Here is a 21,103-nt window from a genome sequence, read left to right as displayed (position 1 = left end):
TATTTGTTATTTATCAGTAAAAATACCAATCATTTGCTGGTTGCAGCTTCACAACTGTTAAGATTTGCTGCTTTTCTCTGTTTCATCTCTTTATTAAATGAATCCTTTGTGTTTTCTGGCTGCTGCTCAGACTGAGGAAGAAATCTGAAGAATCACTTTGGACTCTGAACTGTGATGGACATCTGTCATTATTTTTGACATTTTATAAACTAAATGATTAATCCATTCATCTAAAAAATAATAGATAGGCCATTAATCGTTAGTTGTAGCTCTACTAAAAACATTATTACAATTTTGATATCCTGCAGTCTTTACATTCCAGTGTTTTCCTATGAGACTCTGATTGACTGGTGTGCAGCATGTGTCATGTATGTGTCATGTATGTGTCATGTATGTATCATGTATGTATCATAGTAACATAAATGAGAAGAAACAGCTGCTGCAGACGTGCAGCCTGTTTCTCTCAGAGTCTGATCGTATTTGTGAAGTCACGCTGGGAAAGTTTAAAAAAAATACTAAACCTGTCTGCCATATTTCATCTTCTGCTGTGTAAATACTTCTGAAACCCAAAGGGACCCATGTTATGTAAGTGTAATATATACTGTATATTTAATGAGATAAGCGGTTAAAATAAACTCTCTTATCCTTATCTTTTATTTCTTTTCCTTGCACTTCTCTCTTACACAATTATTCTGGGATCACAGGAGTATTATCATCGGGCTGTGACCTCTGACCTCTGACCTTTGACCTTGATTATTGGTTGCTTGTAATAATGACGATCTGGGAACCGAAGTGTATTCTGTGGTTTCCCTCGTCCTAAGTCTCTCTGGCTAAGTGGATGTTAGATGTTAGCTGAAAGTGAAAGTGAAATGAAATAAAATGTAAAAGCAGAGCCTGACACTGAATCTGTCTGTCTGTGCTTTAACCTCAGTCTCTCTGTTGTTTGGCATCCCAAGTAATAAAAGAGCCAAAATGTTTTGAACTGTATCAACATCCAGATTCATTCAGACCACACTGAAGCAGCAGATACTGGATATCAGATTTCAGATGTCTAATGTAGTTTGTTTAATATGTAGCAGACACTCAGAGTTAATTAATTTTGTCTCAATGGAAATAAATGAACTCACCTGTAAACCAGGGTAACCAGGGAAACCAGGATCTCCCTGTAGAGGAAAAACAATCAGATGAGAAGAAATTATCACAGCAAGTAAAGAGGTTTAAAGGTTTCCATGATAATAAACAGTAAGGAAATAATGCAAGTGGTAAATTATAATGTTACATTGTAATATAGAAGATACAGTTATTACTACAATGTATTAATCACTTATTCACTTACTAAGATAAGATAAGATAAGATAAGCACTTTATTGATCCCCTTGGGGAAATGCATAAATTGGGGAAATACTTACTGATTATTACAACTATTTCTCATCTACAAAATTCAAAAATTACTAGAGAACACGTGCAGTGGCATCTTTCTATCTCTGTATCAGCAGTGCTTTATTTTTCTCAAGCCAAACTGAACGGAAGAGCTTGTCCACCTGGTGGATCTGGAGGGAAATCTGCTGGATCGCTTTACGGCACAAAACAGGAAGAGGTTCTGTTCTTCCAGAGCAAACGGAGCTAAAGATGAAAGAGTTTCTGGCAGCAGATGGTGGAAGGAGGGAAAGGAAGATGGAGAAATCACTTCCAACGTGTTGATCCTCTTCAGGGAGGGGGAGGGGGGGCAGGAAGCAACGAGGCTTATGGGAAATGTAGTCTTAATGTGAAGAAACACTAGAACTAACAATACTACTGCTGTGAGATAGTGGAGACCGATCGTCTGCACCAGGCTCTCGTTGGTTTACAGTCATTAGACCGAAGTAGAAATATTAATTTGAAAAGGATATATTGATGGGTAAAAATTGATCAGATCTGGTTCCTACCTTGGCTCCACTGGGTCCAGCAGGTCCGTAACCGTCTCTCCCATCCTGACCCTGGATCAGAGCAGACAGCAGACAGTTAGAGAGTAATACACACACACACACACAGACACACACACACACACACACACACACACACAGCAGATATCTTTAAAGGAAAGTTCCAGTGTGATTTGGAGTTTCTGCTCAGTTTTCCATCACTGTAGATTGTTTTCCAGCTTTTATCACGTTAGGAGATATTTGATATTTTTCCTTCGTCTTAGTCGTTTTTCACAGTAAATATTCTGGAACAAACTCTGTCTAATATTACAAGTTACTTCCAGTAAAGAAGAGAGCAGCAATTTAAAACTGTAACTGTGTTAAATCAAGTTTTACTTTGCGTTTCATTTCATGGACTACAGCTGGAGGAAGCCTCTTGCTTTGCTTTGCTTTGGTTTCTCTGCTGTTTGGAGCTGAATGAGCCTGAGAGGTTCGGTGAAAATGACTGGGATTGGGCCTTAAATCTGGAATTCTTTAATGTTTCAGCCAAGGGACTGAAATCTGAGAGACAAGTTTCATACTGCACACACACACACACACACACAGACACACACACACACACACACACACAGAGCTCCGTACCGGCAGGCCTCTGGATCCCAGCGATCCTGGAACTCCCTGAACGCCTGGATCTCCAGGTTGGCCCTTCAACAACAACAACAACACATCAGACAACAACAAACAAACAACAACTGTAATCTAATCAATCTAATCTAATGTAGTCTAGTGTAGTCTAGTTCTATTCGAGCGAATCTAATTCAATCTAAAAAAAAAAAAAGAATAGCGATGTATACGTTGGACCACTAATGATGTACAGGAAGTGATGTCACACACCTTGGGTCCGTTAGCTCCGCGGCGTCCAGGTGATCCTGGGTTTCCTGCCGGTCCAGCTCCACCCTGCAAAACCAGGACAGTCACACCAGGTCCACCGTGCTCTCTCTCATGTTACAGTCATTAGACCACAGTGGGAATTTCACTCTGACAGACTGATGGGGAAAAACGAAACGCGAAGCTAAAATGTCACATGATGCTGTCGCTTGTCATCAGAGTTTCCCTGCTGACGAAGACAGATGTGACCAGCAGCTGTTCGGCCTCATCATTAAATCAGTGGTGGAAGAAGTACTGACATCTTTTACTGCAGTAAAAGTAGCAATACAACAAAGTAAAGATACTCCATTACAAGTAAAAGTCCTGCATTCAAAATCTTACTTAAGTAAAAGTACATAAGTATTGGCAGCAAAATGTACTTAGAGTATCAAAGTAAACGTGCTCATTATGCAAACTGTCCCCATTTAGAGAGTTATATTTTTCATAAATTATTGGAATATTAATACTGATTTGTTGACATACATGTACATGTAAGCAGCATTTTAAAGTTGTCAACGTGAAGCTAATCTTAACAATTTAGCTATTTGGCCAATGCTATTTTATAGTTATTTTATAAAGATGATCAAATATAAAATATTGATCTGAAAAGTAACTAGTAACTATAGCTGTGAAATAAATGTAATGGGTTAGGGTTAGTAAAAAGTACAATATTTCCGTCTAAAATGTAGTGGAGTATAAGAACAAGTAGCATAAAATGGTAATACTCAAGTAAAGTACAAGTACCTCAAAATTGTACGTAAGTACAGTACTTGAGTAAATGTACTTAGTTACTTTCCACCTCTGGTTAAATCTGATCACACGGTCCTTGTCCTGTCGGCCTGTTCAGGTGTGTCAGCAGACTGTTCTGCTGTCTGTTGTCAAAATGTCTCTGCTCTGATGTCACTGAGGAAAATCCCTGAACGTTTTCTGCATTTGGCAGAAAGAGTCAATCTGCTCTCAGGGAGAAATTCACATCAAACTGCAGCAGTCTTCACAGGAGCTGGACTGGAGGAACCGTTCCTCAGTCCAGGTCCAGGTCCAGACTGTAATGATGTAACAATGTTTTCTGCTGGCTCTCACAGCCTTTTCTCTGCTGTGGCTGCTGTGCTTTATGTGCATTTGAATGGAAGTTGGTTTGCGATTTGAGTTGATGATGTCATCCCAGCGTGTTTTTTTATAAATTACACCCGACACAGTTAATGATTTCCTTGCTGTACTCATAAATAATGGCGGTGGCTTGGCGTGGCCCGCGGGTAAATGGAGCAGAACAAAACAGCGTAATTATAACCATAAACACAACCAACTGTTAGTGAGGAGTTTCGTTCCAAAATCAGATCGCCACCAACTGAAAAAATCTTAGAAAAGAAGAAAAATAGAAGAAAAAAAATACTAATTTGTGCAGATGAGATAAAAGGGACAAAATGTCAACGACTGCTGGCCTGATAGCAAAAATCACCATATTTTATGACCTAATTAGTTGTATTTTCTAGATATTGTAAATGAAGCATTTCATAATCATGTTATCTGTTTACTTTGGGGAATATTTCTTTCCCAAATGAGTCTTTTGGAATGAAACTTTTTAGCTCTTAAAAAATCAGCAATCAACGTTGAGTTCCTGAGTTATCGCCTCCAGATGACTGACACTGATTTGTCCCTGATAATATTTCAACCTCCATGTTGGCCTCATAAATAATGATGAGTGGATCCAAACACCATATGGATTGGACTCAATAACTATAATAACAACTACAATCAGAACCACGTAGAATTCATACAAATAACCTCAATAATATCTACAAACTTGACTTAACGTACAGGAGTGACTTTCTGACGCTGCTGTGTCCGACCTGCTGACCAGTTCACTCGTTTGTTTTTTTTATAACTTATTATTATTATTACTGAATAAGAGTTACTGAGGATCCTTTCTGACTCATCCCTGATAATTCAAACCTGGAAGAAGCAGACGACTCCCAGACTTCAGTTGACTTCAGCTGTCAGAGCCGCCAAGATTTTCTGACATGTTAGGCGTCAAACTTATGACAACCGCAAATTTGCAAACGCTTCACACACTCGTTAGCGGAGCAGAGCAAAATATCGGCAAACCTGAGAGTGTTTCCAGCCCAGAAATGAGGAAAATGCATCAATATTTACTGAAGGCATTTACAGGGTTCAGTCTGGGAGTGAAGCTCTGAGATACTGAGCAGCACATCTCCCACATTCCAGCTGACAAAACTGTGATGGACTTTCTGTCTTTTTTTTAAATGTTTAACCCCAAAGAGTTCTTTTACAAAGAAAACAAAATGACTACAAAACAAGCATCAAGTAACATTCAAAGATCAGGAACATGTGGAGAATTTTGATCACAAAAAAAGGCTGTGTCACTTCACACAGGTAGACTTCATGTCCTGTTTTATTGTCTATATATTCATTTTGGGAGAAAACTGATCACGTGAAATTCATCATTCAATATCGCTAGAATATGAAGAATCCGGTCCTGTTCTCATATAGTCAATCGAGAACTTCAGTTCCCCACTATCCTTTAAAAAGTACCATCATTTGGTTTAATGTTGCACTTTCTATCAGTGAAACAAGCTCTCACGTTATTTTTTAAATGCTGGAGATGTCACTGGGAGTCATATTTCTTGTACTGCCGTTGTCATGTGATAACTTTGTAATTTTCATGTTTTAGAGAAAAAAAACTGCTGCAACTTTGTCTTTAAACCAAAGTGCATGAACAAGAAATAACTGAAAAAAGGAAAAAAATCAGCTGCTCTTGGAGGCTGATTCACCTGTGGAGCCTCTTCAGACAGGTATTCAAGCTCCACTGTTCTTTTTCCATGTAACCCTGATGAAGGCATGTTGTTGTTTACTGCATCAATAGAAGTTTTTCAGAGAGCATCCATCAGCCTCCAAGAGTAGCTGAATTTCTTCCCTTTCTGATTTTCATGTTTTGAATTGAACACTGCAAAAAATGACGGTGATTTTATCTTGTCTCCAGACCTATCAAGCTTATTTCATGATATTTTTAGGTATATTCTCTCACTGCACTGGCAGATAATCTTGCCAGTTTCAATAAATTTCACTTAATTCATGCCAATATGACTTCTTTCAAAAACTCTTTCATTCCCACTGCAATATCAACAAGGCCAAGTAGACTGTCACTACTTTTTAATGCAGCTTTGCACACCTGCTCCTATTAATTTATGAAATTGTTTGTGTTTTTAATGTAATTTTATGTGAGTTTTTCATGGGTGTATGTTTTTATATTTTTTGTGAGCTCCTAACCTAAGACAATTTTGTATCATTATGTGATAGACAATAAAGTTTTTTGAATCTTGAATCTTGAATCATCATAAAACAATGAAGAAAATCTGGAAACAAGAATCTTTCTCCAAGACAATTTCACTTTTACCAAGTAAATGTCCTGATGACACAGAGACATTCTCCTGGGGGGGAAAAAAAGTCAAATTTGTTGAAACCGGTAAAATTATCTGCCGGTGCATTAAGATGATTTCACTGAAAAAATCCAGAAATAAGCTTAATAAGTCTGGATACAAGATGAAATTTTAGCAGTGAGGGATCAGAAGTGTACGACCTTCAGCTTTCCAGAACCTTAAAACACACGCTGGACAAGACAGAAGCAAGAAAAACTAAGAAGTTCAGTCAGTCAGAGTCTCGAGCAGAGCAGTGAGCGTTGAGGTTGTACTGACCTGAGGTCCGGGCAGGCCGATGGTTCCTCTGGGTCCAGGTTCACCTCGGTCCCCTCTCGTTCCCTACACAGACGACAGGGACAGGGTCAGACGGTGCTGCTCATAGGCCCGATCCCAATGTCCGCACTCACGGCCTCACGGACTTTGAATCAGGATCAGAATCAGAAATACTTTATTGATCCCCGAGGGGAAATTGGGTTATGTTGCAGTTGCTCAAATTCTAGAAGAGAAATATATATAAGGATAGAGAAATTATAAGAAAAATAGAAATAAGAAAATAAGAAATGTGTAAAATATGTGCATTATACTACAATATATAACAATAATAATATAGAAATAAGAGAAATAAGAAATATGTACAAATATGTGCATCATTGACTTTAAATATCAATAAAAATAATATGTGCATCATACTACAATATATATAACAGTGTAAATAATTACATAATTATTGCACAGTTTAATTATTGCACAAAATTATTACCAGAATCAGTATTGCACAGTTTAAAATATAAATTAAGGCACGTTAACGATTAGTTCGCCAGCATTTATGGCGTTTAGGTCCCAGTGAAAAACCAGGGTAATAATGCTGTTTAGACAAAAACACAAGCAAAGAGTAAATTACAAACTGATTAATTAACGGGAGATAGTGACGTCTGACGTCGTCAAGGCAACAGGTGATGCCACAAAGTGCTGTTCCATTCCTCATGAAGCATTTCCAGCCTCAGGACTTCTCCACTCAGGTGACGTCGATGAAGTCCGTGAGGGCTCAGTGCTCAGTCCATAGGGTTTGTTTGTTTGTTTATTTATTTGTTTATTTATTTGTCCATGGGGTGGACATTGGGATTGGGCCATACACTCCAGACACATCTCCAACTCTCCAAATGTGATCACAATAATATGGTGGGGAAATAATCTTTTCTGTTGCCCTTTACCTTTTATTATTAGTATTGCACATAAGTCATTATAAAACACCATAGGGAACACTATAAGCATATATGAATGCATTTTATAAAACGGATAGTTCCGGTCCTTGATTATGATTGGCTGATCCGCGTTCAAAGCCGTTTTAGATTTTGTTGTTAATTTTGATTTACTGGGTGGGCTAAGCCTGGATGAGTGGTTGAAAGGGATGGACAGGATGGAAGAGGAAGATAAAAAAAGAAAGGAGACACACTGAAGTTAATGACAGAGACATTGAAGAGCTGGAAAAGTCAAGAAACGAAGCCGATCCACCGGCCTTTTATCTCCATCCAAAGCGGACAAACTACACCGTCGATCTATGGTAAGTTAACGATGTAACTTTTGTACATCGTTAACTTGTGTACACAGTGTGGGCGTGTCTTTGACGGATTGCAGATTGCTTGCCTGAAACCATAGCACATCATATCATGTTCTAGTTCTGATGGTTACTAAAGCAATAAGCCCCAAGAGGCCGTGGTTTACATTGATTTTAGAACAGCTAAGGAGCGTTGTTAGGCACGAAGCGGAGCGGAGGAAAACCCCCTTAGCTGTTCTGATAATCCCCATTGGTTTGTTGGTCGCCATGCCAACAGATTTTGTAAGTAAGTTCCAAAATGTTTCCAAATGTTTTGAAGGGGCAGCTCGCTCTGCAACAAACTGCGCAACAGGAGAAATGCTTAATGCGAAACAGAAATGTCATTTTCATCTACATCAATCTTTCTCTCTTTCTCTCTTTTCTCTTTTTATCCAAGAACCCCACAGAGGCACAGGCATGCAAACACACACACACACTAATGTTTTTTTCCTGCTTAGTGGGAATCAGCTGTTCTCCAGAATTTCCATGGAAGTTCCTCCAGCAGCCAAACCGTTCACCAGACCAGCCAGATCTCCAGATCCAGACCTGAGGGACTCCAGAGGCCTCTGACCTCACTGCTGACTCCACAGCTCTACACCACGATTTATGTCCCTTGTCACTCTGTACAGCACTTTGAGACGAACCCCTTTTTATGTTTGCCAGACAGACAAGCGTCTCCATGTGCTCATGGTGTCTCAGAGCCTGTAGGATTTTCATTCGGTCCTTGTTGAACTGCCATGTCTGAACGGCTTTTACAGACCAGCTGACGCTCCTGATGATGCTTGTTTTCACTACAGTTGCATTGGAAGATTTTTCCATTTCACATTTCTCTGATTGCTTGGATGGAGGTGTTTGGCTGACTAACAGAACATTAATTTAAAGTTTTCTGCAGCCTGTTGCACCAGCTGAATGTGCATGCGATCGGAAGTTAGTTACGCTGAAACCAGTTAGTTTGACATTTAACTAGTAAAGCATAAAGCCACTACTAACCAAAACCCTGTCACAGTGACGTTTTCACTTCCTGCAGCCAATGTGTGGGCCAAAATCAATTTATCCTTCCCAGGTAGCTTCGGTTCATATTAACTAACTTGTGCAATAGCTAAAGAGAGGAAGAAGAAACTAATTTAACATTACCAAACATCATCTAGCATTATCTAGCACAGTATGAAGACTCATTTGTAGTTTGCCTCCCATACCCACTACAGCCACAGACAGAAATCTAACTAGATCCTACCACTGAAACAATAGTGGCATCTAGTGGTCAAACAGGGTGAAAGCTAGTTACACCTAATGAAATTCCCCCTCTCACTATAACACGGTGGAAAAATGTTATTTCACTGTAAGTAGTAAAACTTGAAGTTTGGTTCTTCATCAGTTCAGCGATTTAATTTCATGTTGCCGAACAAAGGACTCTCGCATACTGTCCACTTGCAATTAAAAAAGATTTATTGGGAACAACATTTCGGTACACAGACCTTCATCGGGTTATTTTAAATACCTGATGAAGGTCTGTGTACCGAAACGTTGTTTGTTCTGAGTCCTTTGTTCTACTACAGTCGGCCCATGGTCTTCTCCTACGCACCTGTCGATCTACAGATGTGCAAAAGTTCTACTCCTTGAATTTCATGTTGCCGACATAAACCGCTCTGTATTTGTTCCTCTGGGTCTTGGGTCTATCAAATCAATGCTCCAAGCTAACAGCTACAGTATTTTACAGAAGACTAGCTTAGTAGGGGGTTGGTGTCACTTTTCATTTGTAACTTATGGCTACATTGGAACTATTTTATTTGGTGCAACCGTTAAAATTTCAGTAACGTGTCAACTTGGACCTAGTGAGAATTTATGTTGAAACTTTGAAACAATGTTTGAACTGAGGTATGCAACTTTCTTGTAGTATTATCTGGTGAAAGTGTCACACTGCTGTGTTTTGCGTAAAAGATTTGAATTAAAGCTACATTAAGCGATTTTTTTCTGACCACTAGAGGGCGACAGAAACCGCAACACATTTGTAAAGACACATAGCAAACCTGCTGGGCTACAGAAGCCCTTTAGGACAAACCGTGCATAAAGGCTAATGGCTAAAATAAACGTACCTACAGAAAAATATGGCTGGTGATTTTTCTCCCGCTGAAGGTCACATGTCCCATAATGACAAGTGAAGAGGCAGGTAGTGTTTACCAGTTGAAAATGTTTACTCGCTCGCTTCATCGATTCTGCCATTCCCAGAATTTTTTTCAGGGATGGGAGGGGGGGAGAGTAGCCTGGTAAGACCATCCTGATCATGTGACCTCACATTCTGTTTCACTCCATGGATCAGTCTGGACTTCTAGCCGCCCACATCAATTTCCTGAAATTACAATGTAACCGGGCCAATCAGGGACTGCGTCGTAGTTGATGACGTGACATACAGGCCGCCGCTGGCAAAACAACTCTCCCGAAGCGATGAGCAGTAAAGTTTACGTTAGTAAACACAGCCATAAGTGCAGTTATTGCAGAAATAGACTCAATAACAACAATTAAACAAGAACAAAAGTATGCGCTAGCGGAGTTTCTTGGCAGAAAAGACGTTTTCGCCGTTCTTCTGACTGGACTTTTCCAACCGGACTGGTTTTGTTACGCTGATTGGCTGAAGGAGTTTGTCTGTCACTTGATCAGGATGGTCTTACCAGGCTAGGGGGAGAGAGGAGAGGAGCTAGTTTTAAAATAAACGAAAAGCTAGGACTCGGGCCGGACGTGTATACTTTCAAATTCTTGCTTATTTCTCCAAAGTTTCCTACAGATGCTAACTATATCTGGTGCAACAGGCTGCTGGTTTCCTAATGAGGTAAGTTGTGCTTTTTTACAACATTACATTGTTTGTTTTAGGTTTTGCATATTGGTTGTTGGACTTCTTCAGTGTTAGTGGGCTTAGTCCTTTGTTAAGGGCGTAAAATTAGCATAGTAAGCTTTGCTAAGTTTAGGCCGATGCTAGCAGTAACATTAGATGTTAAGTTGTAGCAGTGAGCTTTGTACTTTGGTTTGTAAGTGTTCAGCTTGGTTAGCGTCACCATGCTAGCTGTCTCGGCTCTGCTGTAATTTAGACGGCTTGTTAGGCAGCTAGCATAACTAACACTAAGCTAGCTTTCACTTCTTAAAAACACTTTTTACTTGATTTATTTGTCTTAATTTGAGTATTAACTTGTAACTTGTCCATAAAGCACATGTGCTTTGAATTCATGTGGTTTTTTACGTGACTTTTTTCGTAAGGGGAACTTCACACGTTACCTCCCCAATAGTTTTATCCATTTTATTTTGATGTAGATAGGTGGATTAAAACTGCATTTATTAAAAATGCATATGTCTAAAATGTACATTAATAAAATCATTTGGTTGCTGCTTGGCAGTTCACGGAGTAACATCTTGCAGCAATGAAGCGTGTCAAGATCACAGTCTGTCAGAGAACTTGAATTAAAATGAAATCTCTTCATCTCATTGTGGTCAGTGAGCCGATGAGCCCTCAGCTCAACTTGTTTCCCATCATGCCTGAAGCCTCAGTATTTAACCATCATCCAATGTGTTTGGCAAGGTGCTGGCACGTCCGACTTCTCTCAAACACAGCTATCAACCAGCTGCTGTGCTGTTTGGTGGAAAAGAAAACCTGCAGACTCTTCCATCTAAAGTCCCGGAGCGGCCGGACTCAGGAACTCTGTCTGACTGATGAAGTTCAGCCAAACTACACTGTTTATGCTTTGTACTGTTTGTTTGTTTTTTTTAATCTGAGTTTATCTTTTCAGTGCTGAATGGAAGCCTCTGGCAGGACGTCCTGTTCAGTTACCTGGGGCCCTGAGGGACCGGGGGTCCCTGGGACTCCTGCAGCGCCTGGCTGTCCGTTCGTACCCTGCAGAAACACACACAAACACACACACACACAAACACACACAAACACACACACACACACAGTCACATTGAGTGTTTACAAGGCAGGGTGTGTAGACTGACCAGCTCCAGCTCCAGTGAGTGTTATTTGATCTCGTACCTTCTGACCCGGCGGTCCTCTTCTTCCATCTGGACCCTACAGAGCAGAACCACAGCACAGTTACATTCCTTTTGTTATATTTATTATGAATATTATTCATTATTACATTATTAAGAGGCAGTTCTGTTCCTCTGTTCCTCAACTGTACAGCCCACATCAGTCTCATAACACAGCCATGCACAATACACAACACGTATTAAAATGCATATGATTTCTGTGGCATAATTATGGAGTACATTTATCTACAAAATGGATAGCCAGTATCCAACAAACACACCTGTATCTCCGTTCCTCTTGGTGGAAGAGTAACATTTAATGATCATTAATTGAAAGATTAAATAATTATTTCAGTCTTCACTAAAATCACTGGGCCTGTTGCTCAATACAGTTCTGGTTCTAAAATGCTTTATTAAACATTATTTGCTTTATTTCTCTGCTGAGTGAAATCAGATGTCATTATTTTATTTTCTACATTCTATTACATTTCATTATATTAATCACTATTCTATTCTATTCAATTATATTTTAAAATGATTTAATAATAGGTAACATTTGTACATGCCATTTGCTTTTCTAAACAGAATCAGACTCTGCTCAATCAATTTTTCTGATGAAAATCACCCAGAAAATGATCATAAACTAGAAGAAATCTAACTCATGAGTAAGTTTTCCTTTCCCATTCCATATTTGATACTATAAACTAAACACTGAATCCGAAGTCCAGTCCAGTCCGGACAGCCTTTGACCCTGCGTCTCCAACACATGAAGCCAATCAGCTGTTCCTCATGGGAGCGTATCTATGTTCCCAGGGTCCTATGTTCCCAAGGTCCTATGTTCCCAGGGTCCTAAGTTCCCAGGGGACGGTTGCACAAAACACCTTAAGTTTTCTCCTTCAGTATGACACTTAAGACTTAATTTCTCCTTAGCTGAGGGACTTAAGGCTGTTGCGCAGAATCCCTTAAAAGGTTTCCTTAGTTAAGGAAAAACGTTAAGGCATTTACTGCATTGAAAGAGATTTTACAGCGGTAAAATTCTACAGTTTCCATAGATACCTGTTATCGTCTCACAGAGTTGGCCTATAGTAAAAAAATGGCAGAAGACAAGAAGACAAGAACACCAAATTGATCAGAGGAGGAAAAGATTATACTTCTGGAGGAATACAATAAAAGAAAGCACATGCTAAAAAGTAAATTTGATCCACAAATAACAGCAAACAGAAAACAACGAATGTGAGAGGAAATTGCAAAAATTAATCCAAGAAGTCTGGTGAAGAGGTCCATCCAAGAGGTCCAAAAAAAATAGACAACTTCTTCATTTATAAGATAGAGTCAGAGGTACCTTAAGTTTTTTTCCTTACTTTGGTTTCTAAGGTCTTTTGTGCAACAGTTTAACTAACTTTAAGGGACTCCTTAAGTATAAGACCAGGATAAGGAGAAAACCTTAAATACTTAAGTGAACATTTTAAGGAAACCTTAAGGAGAAGACTTAAGGGTGTTTTGTGCAACTGATTTTATTTTAAGGAAACCTTAACTCAGACTTTAAGGAAAATCTTAACTTAAGGTGTTTTGTGCAACCGGCCCCAGGGACCTATGTTCTCAGGGTTCAAAGTTCCCAAGGTCCTATGTTCCCAGGGGGAACCCTAACCCTAACCCTAACCCTGGGGAACAGAAAACCCCTTTGACGAGTTCCCACAATAGCCCATGTAATATTAAGCAAATGCAGAGCTGGAGAACATCTTTTTCAGGTTCCCATTATGTGCTATATAGAGCTGGGGAACATAGGACCTTGGGAACATAGGAATGACTCCGTTCCTCACAGCAGCCTGGTGACATGTGGTCGTTTCACAGCCAGCGGACCTTTCTGTGTTAAACGCCGTGTTTCCTCTGTCTGTGCTACCTACAGCCTCCATCTGGCAGTTTGTCCACACCGCTGATCTCCGCTGCGCTCCGCTGAACATCAAACACAAATTCCTTGTCGTGCAAAAATTAGGAATGCTTCAACATCAGCTTTTCACTGCTGATTCTGCTGGAAGCGATTAACGACTTCGAGTAGTTTACGTATCGGCAAATACTGTCATTTCTTTACTTGTACTGAACAATACAGGCTTACTGTAAACCCTATTCACACAGAGCTAGTATTCTGTGGGACTTCATGAAATTAACGAATTAACCTCCAAACTAGTAAGTAGAGTAAATCCAGCGCCAAGATGAAAGTTGAGATACTTTTGTGAAATCAGGACCTAAATATATTTCTCTGTGACATAGTATCTTGTTGTAAAAATGTTTGTTTGGGTTGACGTTGAACTTGGCCTCCTCCTGCATGTCTGTCCATCGAATGCTTCCTACTAGCAGCTACTAGTAGAGATTTTAGTGGGTGAAATTCTCCTGTACCAATACCAACAGCATATTTTACCCCAGTATCAGACAGACACTGGTACCGATGCAGTGCCGGTGTGTTCCGGACAAGAATCTCATCGTTTTTGTTTCACGTACGGCTGTCTGGTTTTAAAACAATAGTACAGAAGTAGACTGAATGCACTGTAGCTGTGTTTAAACCCTGTGGTGAACGCTGTGATACTTTATTACAGATATAAATAGGTAAAGGTAAAAGATAAAATCTCACCGGGTTTCCAACAACTCCACCCTCAGCCTGAAACCCGTCCTCTCCTGGTTCTCCCTGTGTGTGTGTGTGTGTATGTGAGAGAGAGAGAGAGAGAGAGAGAATGAAAAAATGAGAGAAAAGAAGAAAAAAACAAATCCACCTTATCACAACGTTACTGAATGGATCTACAGCCACACCACAACAAGCTGACTCAGCTGCTCTCGGTTTCTAGCTGCTTGCTGCACATTAACACTTTATTAACTAACACACAATTCTACAGTGTTCCTCCATGATGGAGACACAGCTGCTGGTAGCAGATTTTTTGATACAACTGTAAAGTAATCAGCTGTTAGGCATTAGTTTGTATTGGTTGCTTTTAGTTCAATCTTAACTACAACCCTCAAGTATAAGGGGTGTGAACATTTACGCAGCCGCAGCCAAGATGTTTTAGTTTTCCATTTTTAATTCATTGCATGTGCAGGATTTTGTTTCTCCTTTGATTTTGCAGGTTAATACTCTTTCTCCAAATGAAAGTGAAAAAAACTAGAGAGGTTTCTTATCAGGCCTCAAGGCAATAAAAACTAGAACATTTGAATCAGTGTGTAGACTTTTCATATCTATGGTAACCGTTCCAAACCCTGAGGTAGATTTATTACTGCTGTGTCCTAACAGTGCAGCCCTGTACAGTTCTGGCATCTCTCCTCCGTACACCAGGCGGCCATGTTTCCTACCGGTAAGCCTGGGTTCCCGAGGTCTCCTTTGGGTCCCGGGACGGTGTTGTCGGCACCCGGTTCCCCCTATCAAACAACACACAAGGCAAGAGTCTTACTGCAGCTGTTCTTAGTGAAAACAGAAAAATAAACTCCAGATATTGCTTGGTGAAGGCATGTCAGCTCTCTAGACTCGAGCGTACAGCTGCGGTCCAGCTGTGTTTGGCCGCACCGCCGCTCCACACAACAGACGGAGCTGAGATTCGATTTACTGAAACTGAAGCGTCTGAGTGTCTGTGTGATGGATGTGGAGGGTTTGGTTGATGAGCTTTTAACAGTTGGAAAGTTGTTTGTTTGTCTGTTTGTTAGCAAGATATCTCAGAAAGTAACAAACAGTTTTGGCTGAAATTTGGTGGACAGATCGCTCTCGGCCCAAGTTTGATTTTGCTGGTGATCGATAATATGAAACCTCCTTGGTGGAGATCCGGATCTATGATTTCCACCATTAGACAGTTTTCTTTGCCTGGGTCCAGACCTTTGACTCCGCCCACTCCACCAGTTGACTGATTCTGGTCTGGCATCGTGACATGAAACAGCGGTTTCTCGGTTGAAAAATGATCGGTTCAATGAGCGCCGGGGGGGACTAACGATTAACCAATCAGCATCACGGGCGGGACTAACGCTGTTGTCAAGCTGTTGTCAAGCTGTGCGCCGGTACCAAGGAGGAGTAATAACAACAATGGCGACCGCTATAGACAAGACAGACGCTGCTATCCAGGCTGTTCTGAATCCATTAAAAGTACCAATTACTTTGAAATCCGAAATACTTTGTTTTTACTTGTCTCCGTGTTGTCAAAGATGCTCTATACTTTCTGAACCGTCTCTGGTGTTGTCATGGCTACGCATCAGTGTCGACTTAAAATTACATTAGATTCAGGCGGATATGTCGGTCTCTAGTGATTGGTTAGGGAAAATCGAATCCCCCTCCCCCACGGAAATCGGTTAGAGTGGAGGCAATGTCAGACTGAAGATGGAAATGGAGTGTAAGGAGTTGACAGTTCTGTCTGATATCAGGCAACAGTTTTCTGTTTGTTACCATAACCATGACGCTGCGTTCATGTGCTGGTGGGAAAGCGTGACATCCAGGACTTCCAAGTTGGCTGCTGAAGTGGAAGCAGCTTGGTTGATGTGTCTTTCGAACTGGGAAGCTTTGATTCTCCATTTTGCACTTGTTAGGCAGAACTATTGTTCATCAAACTAAATCACATCAGTAGAGAAACAAGAAAGTGCAGAAATCTGATTGGCTGTTGATTTCTCTGACCTTAACAAAGTTGTTTTATTTGCCTAAACTTAACCGTTATCCAACCTTTAGCTGAAAATGCTGTGCCCAATTCCTGTTTTTGTCACAGAATCCAATTCATAGTGAAGGAACATAATCTTCACATAATTTATGTCCACAGCACTTAATCAGCATTTCAGACTTCATGCTCATTTCACAAAATTTTATGAGATCACAGTAAACCCCAGCTGCTCCAGTGGCAGGGTGGAGCAGGAAAAGATCCTGAAGCCAAGTTAAATATTCTTGGATAAATAAATAAAAATGAATAATCTATGAGGTTTAGGTTGGGCTTTACAGTCTAATACGTGGAAATGATTCCTGCTGATTCCTGGCTTTGTACTTTGGAAAGAAAGTAGCAACAAAAAGATTTGTGACTGTTTATTGAGAGGATTTGACTTTGACTCAGTGTCTTCCTCCCTTTCTCTTCAGTTGACAATAAATCACTGAAAAAATAACATTAGTCATATCTCTGTTGGCATACCCGCAAAAAAGATCTGTTTTGCAAGAATGAAGAATAGCGAGCTTTCTGTCATTTCATTTTTGAAACTCTCCAATGGGATTTCGAACAGGATTCAAGGATCCAAGAGTCGTGTAGCTTCCTCGACACGTAGGCTGACAGACGATGCAAACTTTCAATTCAAGTAAAGAAAAGGAAAAACTCTGAAGTTGTTTTTTTCAGAGAGCACAGCAATATATTCTATATTCTATCTTCTGTACTGAATCTAATGGGAGGACCGAAGCCATTTGATCTGGGTTTTTCTTTTCACTCAAAAAAGGGAAATGAAGAATTACAGCAGCATACCAGAGTGTTTTTTTTATAACCGCACAGTGAGAAAGACAAAGAAAGATTTACATACTGTATATATCAGGAGAGATAGAGAGACATAGAAAAACATAGAGAGGGAGGGAGGGACAGACGTTGAATATCGTATCTCATGGCAATAGCTACACTGCAGGCTTCAGGAATAAGATAAATGATTTCCTTTTTGGCAAAACTCTTCAGATTTTCCTACAGTGCTGGATTGTGTGTGAGAGAGAGAGAGACAGAGAGAGAGAGAGAGAGAGAGAGAGAGAACGTCCAACACCCCAACATTTAATTTACTGACTGAGAAAGAAAAGCTCAAGGAGATATTAGGAGAAAATGACAAAAACTATCAATCTTGCTGCAAAGTTTGTATCTAAATGTCACCAAATACAGGAGAAAATGTAAATATTGAGAATGACTTTGTAAATTTTGTCTCGTCAGAAATGCTCCCCCATCCCTCCCAGTGTCCTCTATTGTTATATATTGACTTCAACTATATTGAATGTACTGAATTGCTTTTATAAGCTATTGTTGATATGTGCAGGATCTGTCGAATTGTTTGTCTTGTATCCATTATTTATTTGACTTTATCCTTTGTGAATGCTTTGTCAACAGAGATCCTTTCTGTCATGATACTAAAGCAGATTTGAATTTGAAAGAAATTTTTGAAACACAGAAGGAGAGAAAGAGATGCAGAACAAGAGAGAGAGAGGGAGACAGCTCCCAAATGAAAATAGTTATTTTCACAGTAACAAAAAGAACAAACTATAAGGCATTCAGTAGAGAGTCTGCCGCTGAACAATTCTCCAACGTAAATCTGCAGCCTCCGTAGCGGTTTATGTTTGTTTTCCAGGTTTGATTTTCCCACCAAGTAGCACGTGAAAGCAACGCTGTTTAGCAGCCGAGTTAGATGTCCCGGATGTCGGATGCTGGACGTCGGACTTTCCCATCAGCACATGAACGCAGCATGATAGTTCTGGCTAAAAAATCATCTAATGGCGGAAATCCCAGATCAGCAAAATCTGATCAGCTGATCCTTGGGCCGAGAGAGATCTGTCCACCAGATTTCAGACAAATCTGTTTTTGAGAGATCTTGCCGAAAAGAATACATCTCTGTGGGAGTAAGAGAACAAGAGAGAGAAAGAGACAGAGAGAGAGAGACAAAAAGAGAGAGAAAGTGAGAGAATGACAGCGAGAGAGAGAAAAGAGTGAGAGACAGACAGACAGACAGAGAGAGAGAGAGAGAGTAGCAGTGGTCGGGACTCACCGGGTCTCCTCTCAATCCTCGCTGTCCTTGTAGCCCCGGCTCTCCTGTGATGCCTCTGATACCCTGAGGACGACAAGGCAACCTGTCAGTCAACCAGCCGGGGTCAGAGGTCAACGCTGTACATGACTGAAGGGGAATACCGATCTGTTCAGCTGTGGAAAGTCTGCAGACGCTTTGTTACAGACAGGGAAACTAAAACTGACTCTTCATTTAGGCTCAACTCACTGTTGTATTTCTCTCTGAAATAAATATATAAACAAATAAATAAATACAATGAAATAAATCAATAAAAGTAAAGCATATGATTTATGAATAATTTAATTCACATTATTCTATTTAAATTAAGTGTATGTATTATTATATTATTATTAAACTGTAAATAATATCAATAGAAATAATAATTATAATAGTAATATAATACAGAATGATAATACAGTGTAAGAATTATTTTAGTTATAATATTACTTACATTTTATTTGTTAATTATTTATGATTAAATTATTGTAATTGTAATTATTTGTAACTCTTGTTTTAAAAAAAAGTGCTATATAAATAAAGTCTTACTTATTAATTTGGCCTAATTAGTCTATTTAAGTCTAATTATTCAGTATTACAATAAAAAATTGTTAAAAAATAATTAATGAAAATAAAATAACCATGATGAACAACAACGACAATAATAATAATAATAATAATGATAAGATGAGACTGGCAACATGGTGAGTGTCTTGTGAATTTTGTGTCATTTTGAATCCACAAGATATTTTGGCCAATGCACAAAAAAGCCAGTTTCCTGTCCTGTTGGTTTCAGATCACAGGACCAAATTTAATCAAAGTTGTGGTGGTGAAGAATCTTTCAGATATCAGCAGCAATAAGAAGATGATAGAAAGAGTAAAGGTTTTACTGGGTTCCCTGGGTTTCCTCTCTCTCCTGCCGCTCCGCCTTGTCCCGTCACTCCCTGCAAACACAAAACCAGCAAAACTCAGCATGGAGACCCTGACGAACCTTCACAAGCCTCCATAAACCTCCTCAAACCTCCTAAACCTCCCCCAAACCTCCCAAACCTCCCCAAACTTCCCGCAAACCTCTCAAAACCTTCCACAAGCCTCCCAAACCTCCCCCAAACCTTCTACAAATCTCCCAAACCTCCAAAACCACCCCAAACTTCCTCCCCCAAACCTCTCCAAACCCCCCAAACTTCCCAAACCTCCCCCAAACCTCCTCCCCAAAATCTCCCAAACCTCCCCAATCCTCCTCCCCGAAACCTCTCCAAACCCCCCAAACATTCCCCAAACCTTCTCCCCCAAACCTCCCCAAACCTCCACAAATCTCCCCAAACCTCCACAAATCTTCCCCAAACCTTCAAAAACCTCCTCCCCCAAACCTCCTCAAACCTCCCAACCCCCCCCCCCCCCCCCCCCCAAACCTCCCAAAACCTCCCAACACCTCCCAAACCTCCACAAACCTCCCCCAAACCTCCCCAGACCTCCTAAAATCTCCCCAAATCCCCCCTTAACCTCCCAAAATTTAGGTTTAGGTTAGTTTAAATTTAAGTTAACAAACATCTTCTTAGGGTTTGGAATCAACTCTCTATCTCCGTTAGTTTCATAGTTCTGACTAAATCAGGAAAATCGTCCAATGGCGGAAATCCCAGACCCGGATCACCACCAAAATATCAATTTCATGGAAATCCATTTATAGGTTATAGGTTATAGGTTATAGGTTTATAGGACATCCTGCTGACAGACAGATAGACTAACAGAAGTGATAATATAACACAATATAACTGACAGAGGTAAAAATGAAGAAAACGGAGTAGGAATTGAAGAGTTTGGTTCCCAGATATGATAATAATGATTCGAAATGACTGATTGAATTTCTTTTTTAAATCAACCAAATGACTGTATTAGTTGAAGATTAGTAGATAACTTGATTCCTTGGTTGACTAACTGATACCACTTTTACAGAATGAACTTTTGTGGACATATAAAAAAAGTCGGTACCTGTTCTCCGTTGACTCCGTCCAGTCCGTGCTCTCCGTCGTCACCCTGCAGCGGAGGAGGGAATCAGAATCGCCACAGCTTCTCTTTTCTTTTGGATCTAGACTAAAATATTTGTCCAAACATTCCTCTGTACATACAGCACATCACATCACATTACTTCCTTGGCTAATTGGGTTTGCATTCCTGCGGGCCTGAGTCACTCACCCTGTTGCCGCGGTGGCCTCGGTAGCCCTGCAGACACACAGACAGAGCTCAGGTCACACACAGTTCAGTTCATAACACCTGACAGTCAACTGGCCACTGAGCTGTGAGACCAGTGTGCTACAAATAAAATACATTATTATTATTATTAGTGGTAATAGTAGTAGTAGTAGTAGCAATGGTATGAGTCATAGCAGTAATAGTGAAGGTAATAGTAAATGCATAAGTAGCGGTAATAGTAGTGGTAGTAGCAGTAGTAGTAGTAGCAGTAGTAGTGAGAGTAGTAGTAGCGTTAGCAGTAGTAA

The 21,103-nt window shown here is 40.1% G+C and overlaps 1 protein-coding gene across 1 annotated transcript in view; it reads right to left on the bottom strand.

Annotated features, from left to right (window-relative positions):
• The window catches only part of LOC139667205 (collagen alpha-6(VI) chain-like), a 77,381-nt gene that overhangs the window by 13,505 nt on the left and 42,773 nt on the right, over positions 1 to 21,103 (bottom strand). The window contains exons 18-30 of the mRNA XM_071546640.1: positions 20,802 to 20,828; positions 20,598 to 20,642; positions 19,499 to 19,552; positions 18,594 to 18,656; positions 15,204 to 15,269; positions 14,494 to 14,547; positions 11,872 to 11,907; positions 11,671 to 11,733; positions 6,539 to 6,601; positions 2,796 to 2,858; positions 2,544 to 2,606; positions 1,926 to 1,976; positions 1,128 to 1,163 (exon numbers count right to left, since the gene is read on the bottom strand). Coding sequence (XP_071402741.1) covers positions 1,128 to 1,163; positions 1,926 to 1,976; positions 2,544 to 2,606; positions 2,796 to 2,858; positions 6,539 to 6,601; positions 11,671 to 11,733; positions 11,872 to 11,907; positions 14,494 to 14,547; positions 15,204 to 15,269; positions 18,594 to 18,656; positions 19,499 to 19,552; positions 20,598 to 20,642; positions 20,802 to 20,828 — 684 coding nt within the window. The remainder of the gene's footprint in view (positions 1 to 1,127; positions 1,164 to 1,925; positions 1,977 to 2,543; positions 2,607 to 2,795; positions 2,859 to 6,538; positions 6,602 to 11,670; positions 11,734 to 11,871; positions 11,908 to 14,493; positions 14,548 to 15,203; positions 15,270 to 18,593; positions 18,657 to 19,498; positions 19,553 to 20,597; positions 20,643 to 20,801; positions 20,829 to 21,103) is intronic.

Source organism: Centroberyx affinis, unplaced genomic scaffold (assembly GCF_046629955.1).
Source record: "Centroberyx affinis isolate AG114_WGS23_722 - 3 ecotype Tasmania unplaced genomic scaffold, CSIRO-AGI_Caff_v1 ptg005367l_1, whole genome shotgun sequence".
Taxonomy (NCBI): Eukaryota; Metazoa; Chordata; class Actinopteri; order Beryciformes; family Berycidae; genus Centroberyx; species Centroberyx affinis.
The sequence above is the reverse complement of the archived record's forward strand: the minus strand, read 5'-3'. Positions and strand labels throughout refer to the sequence as shown.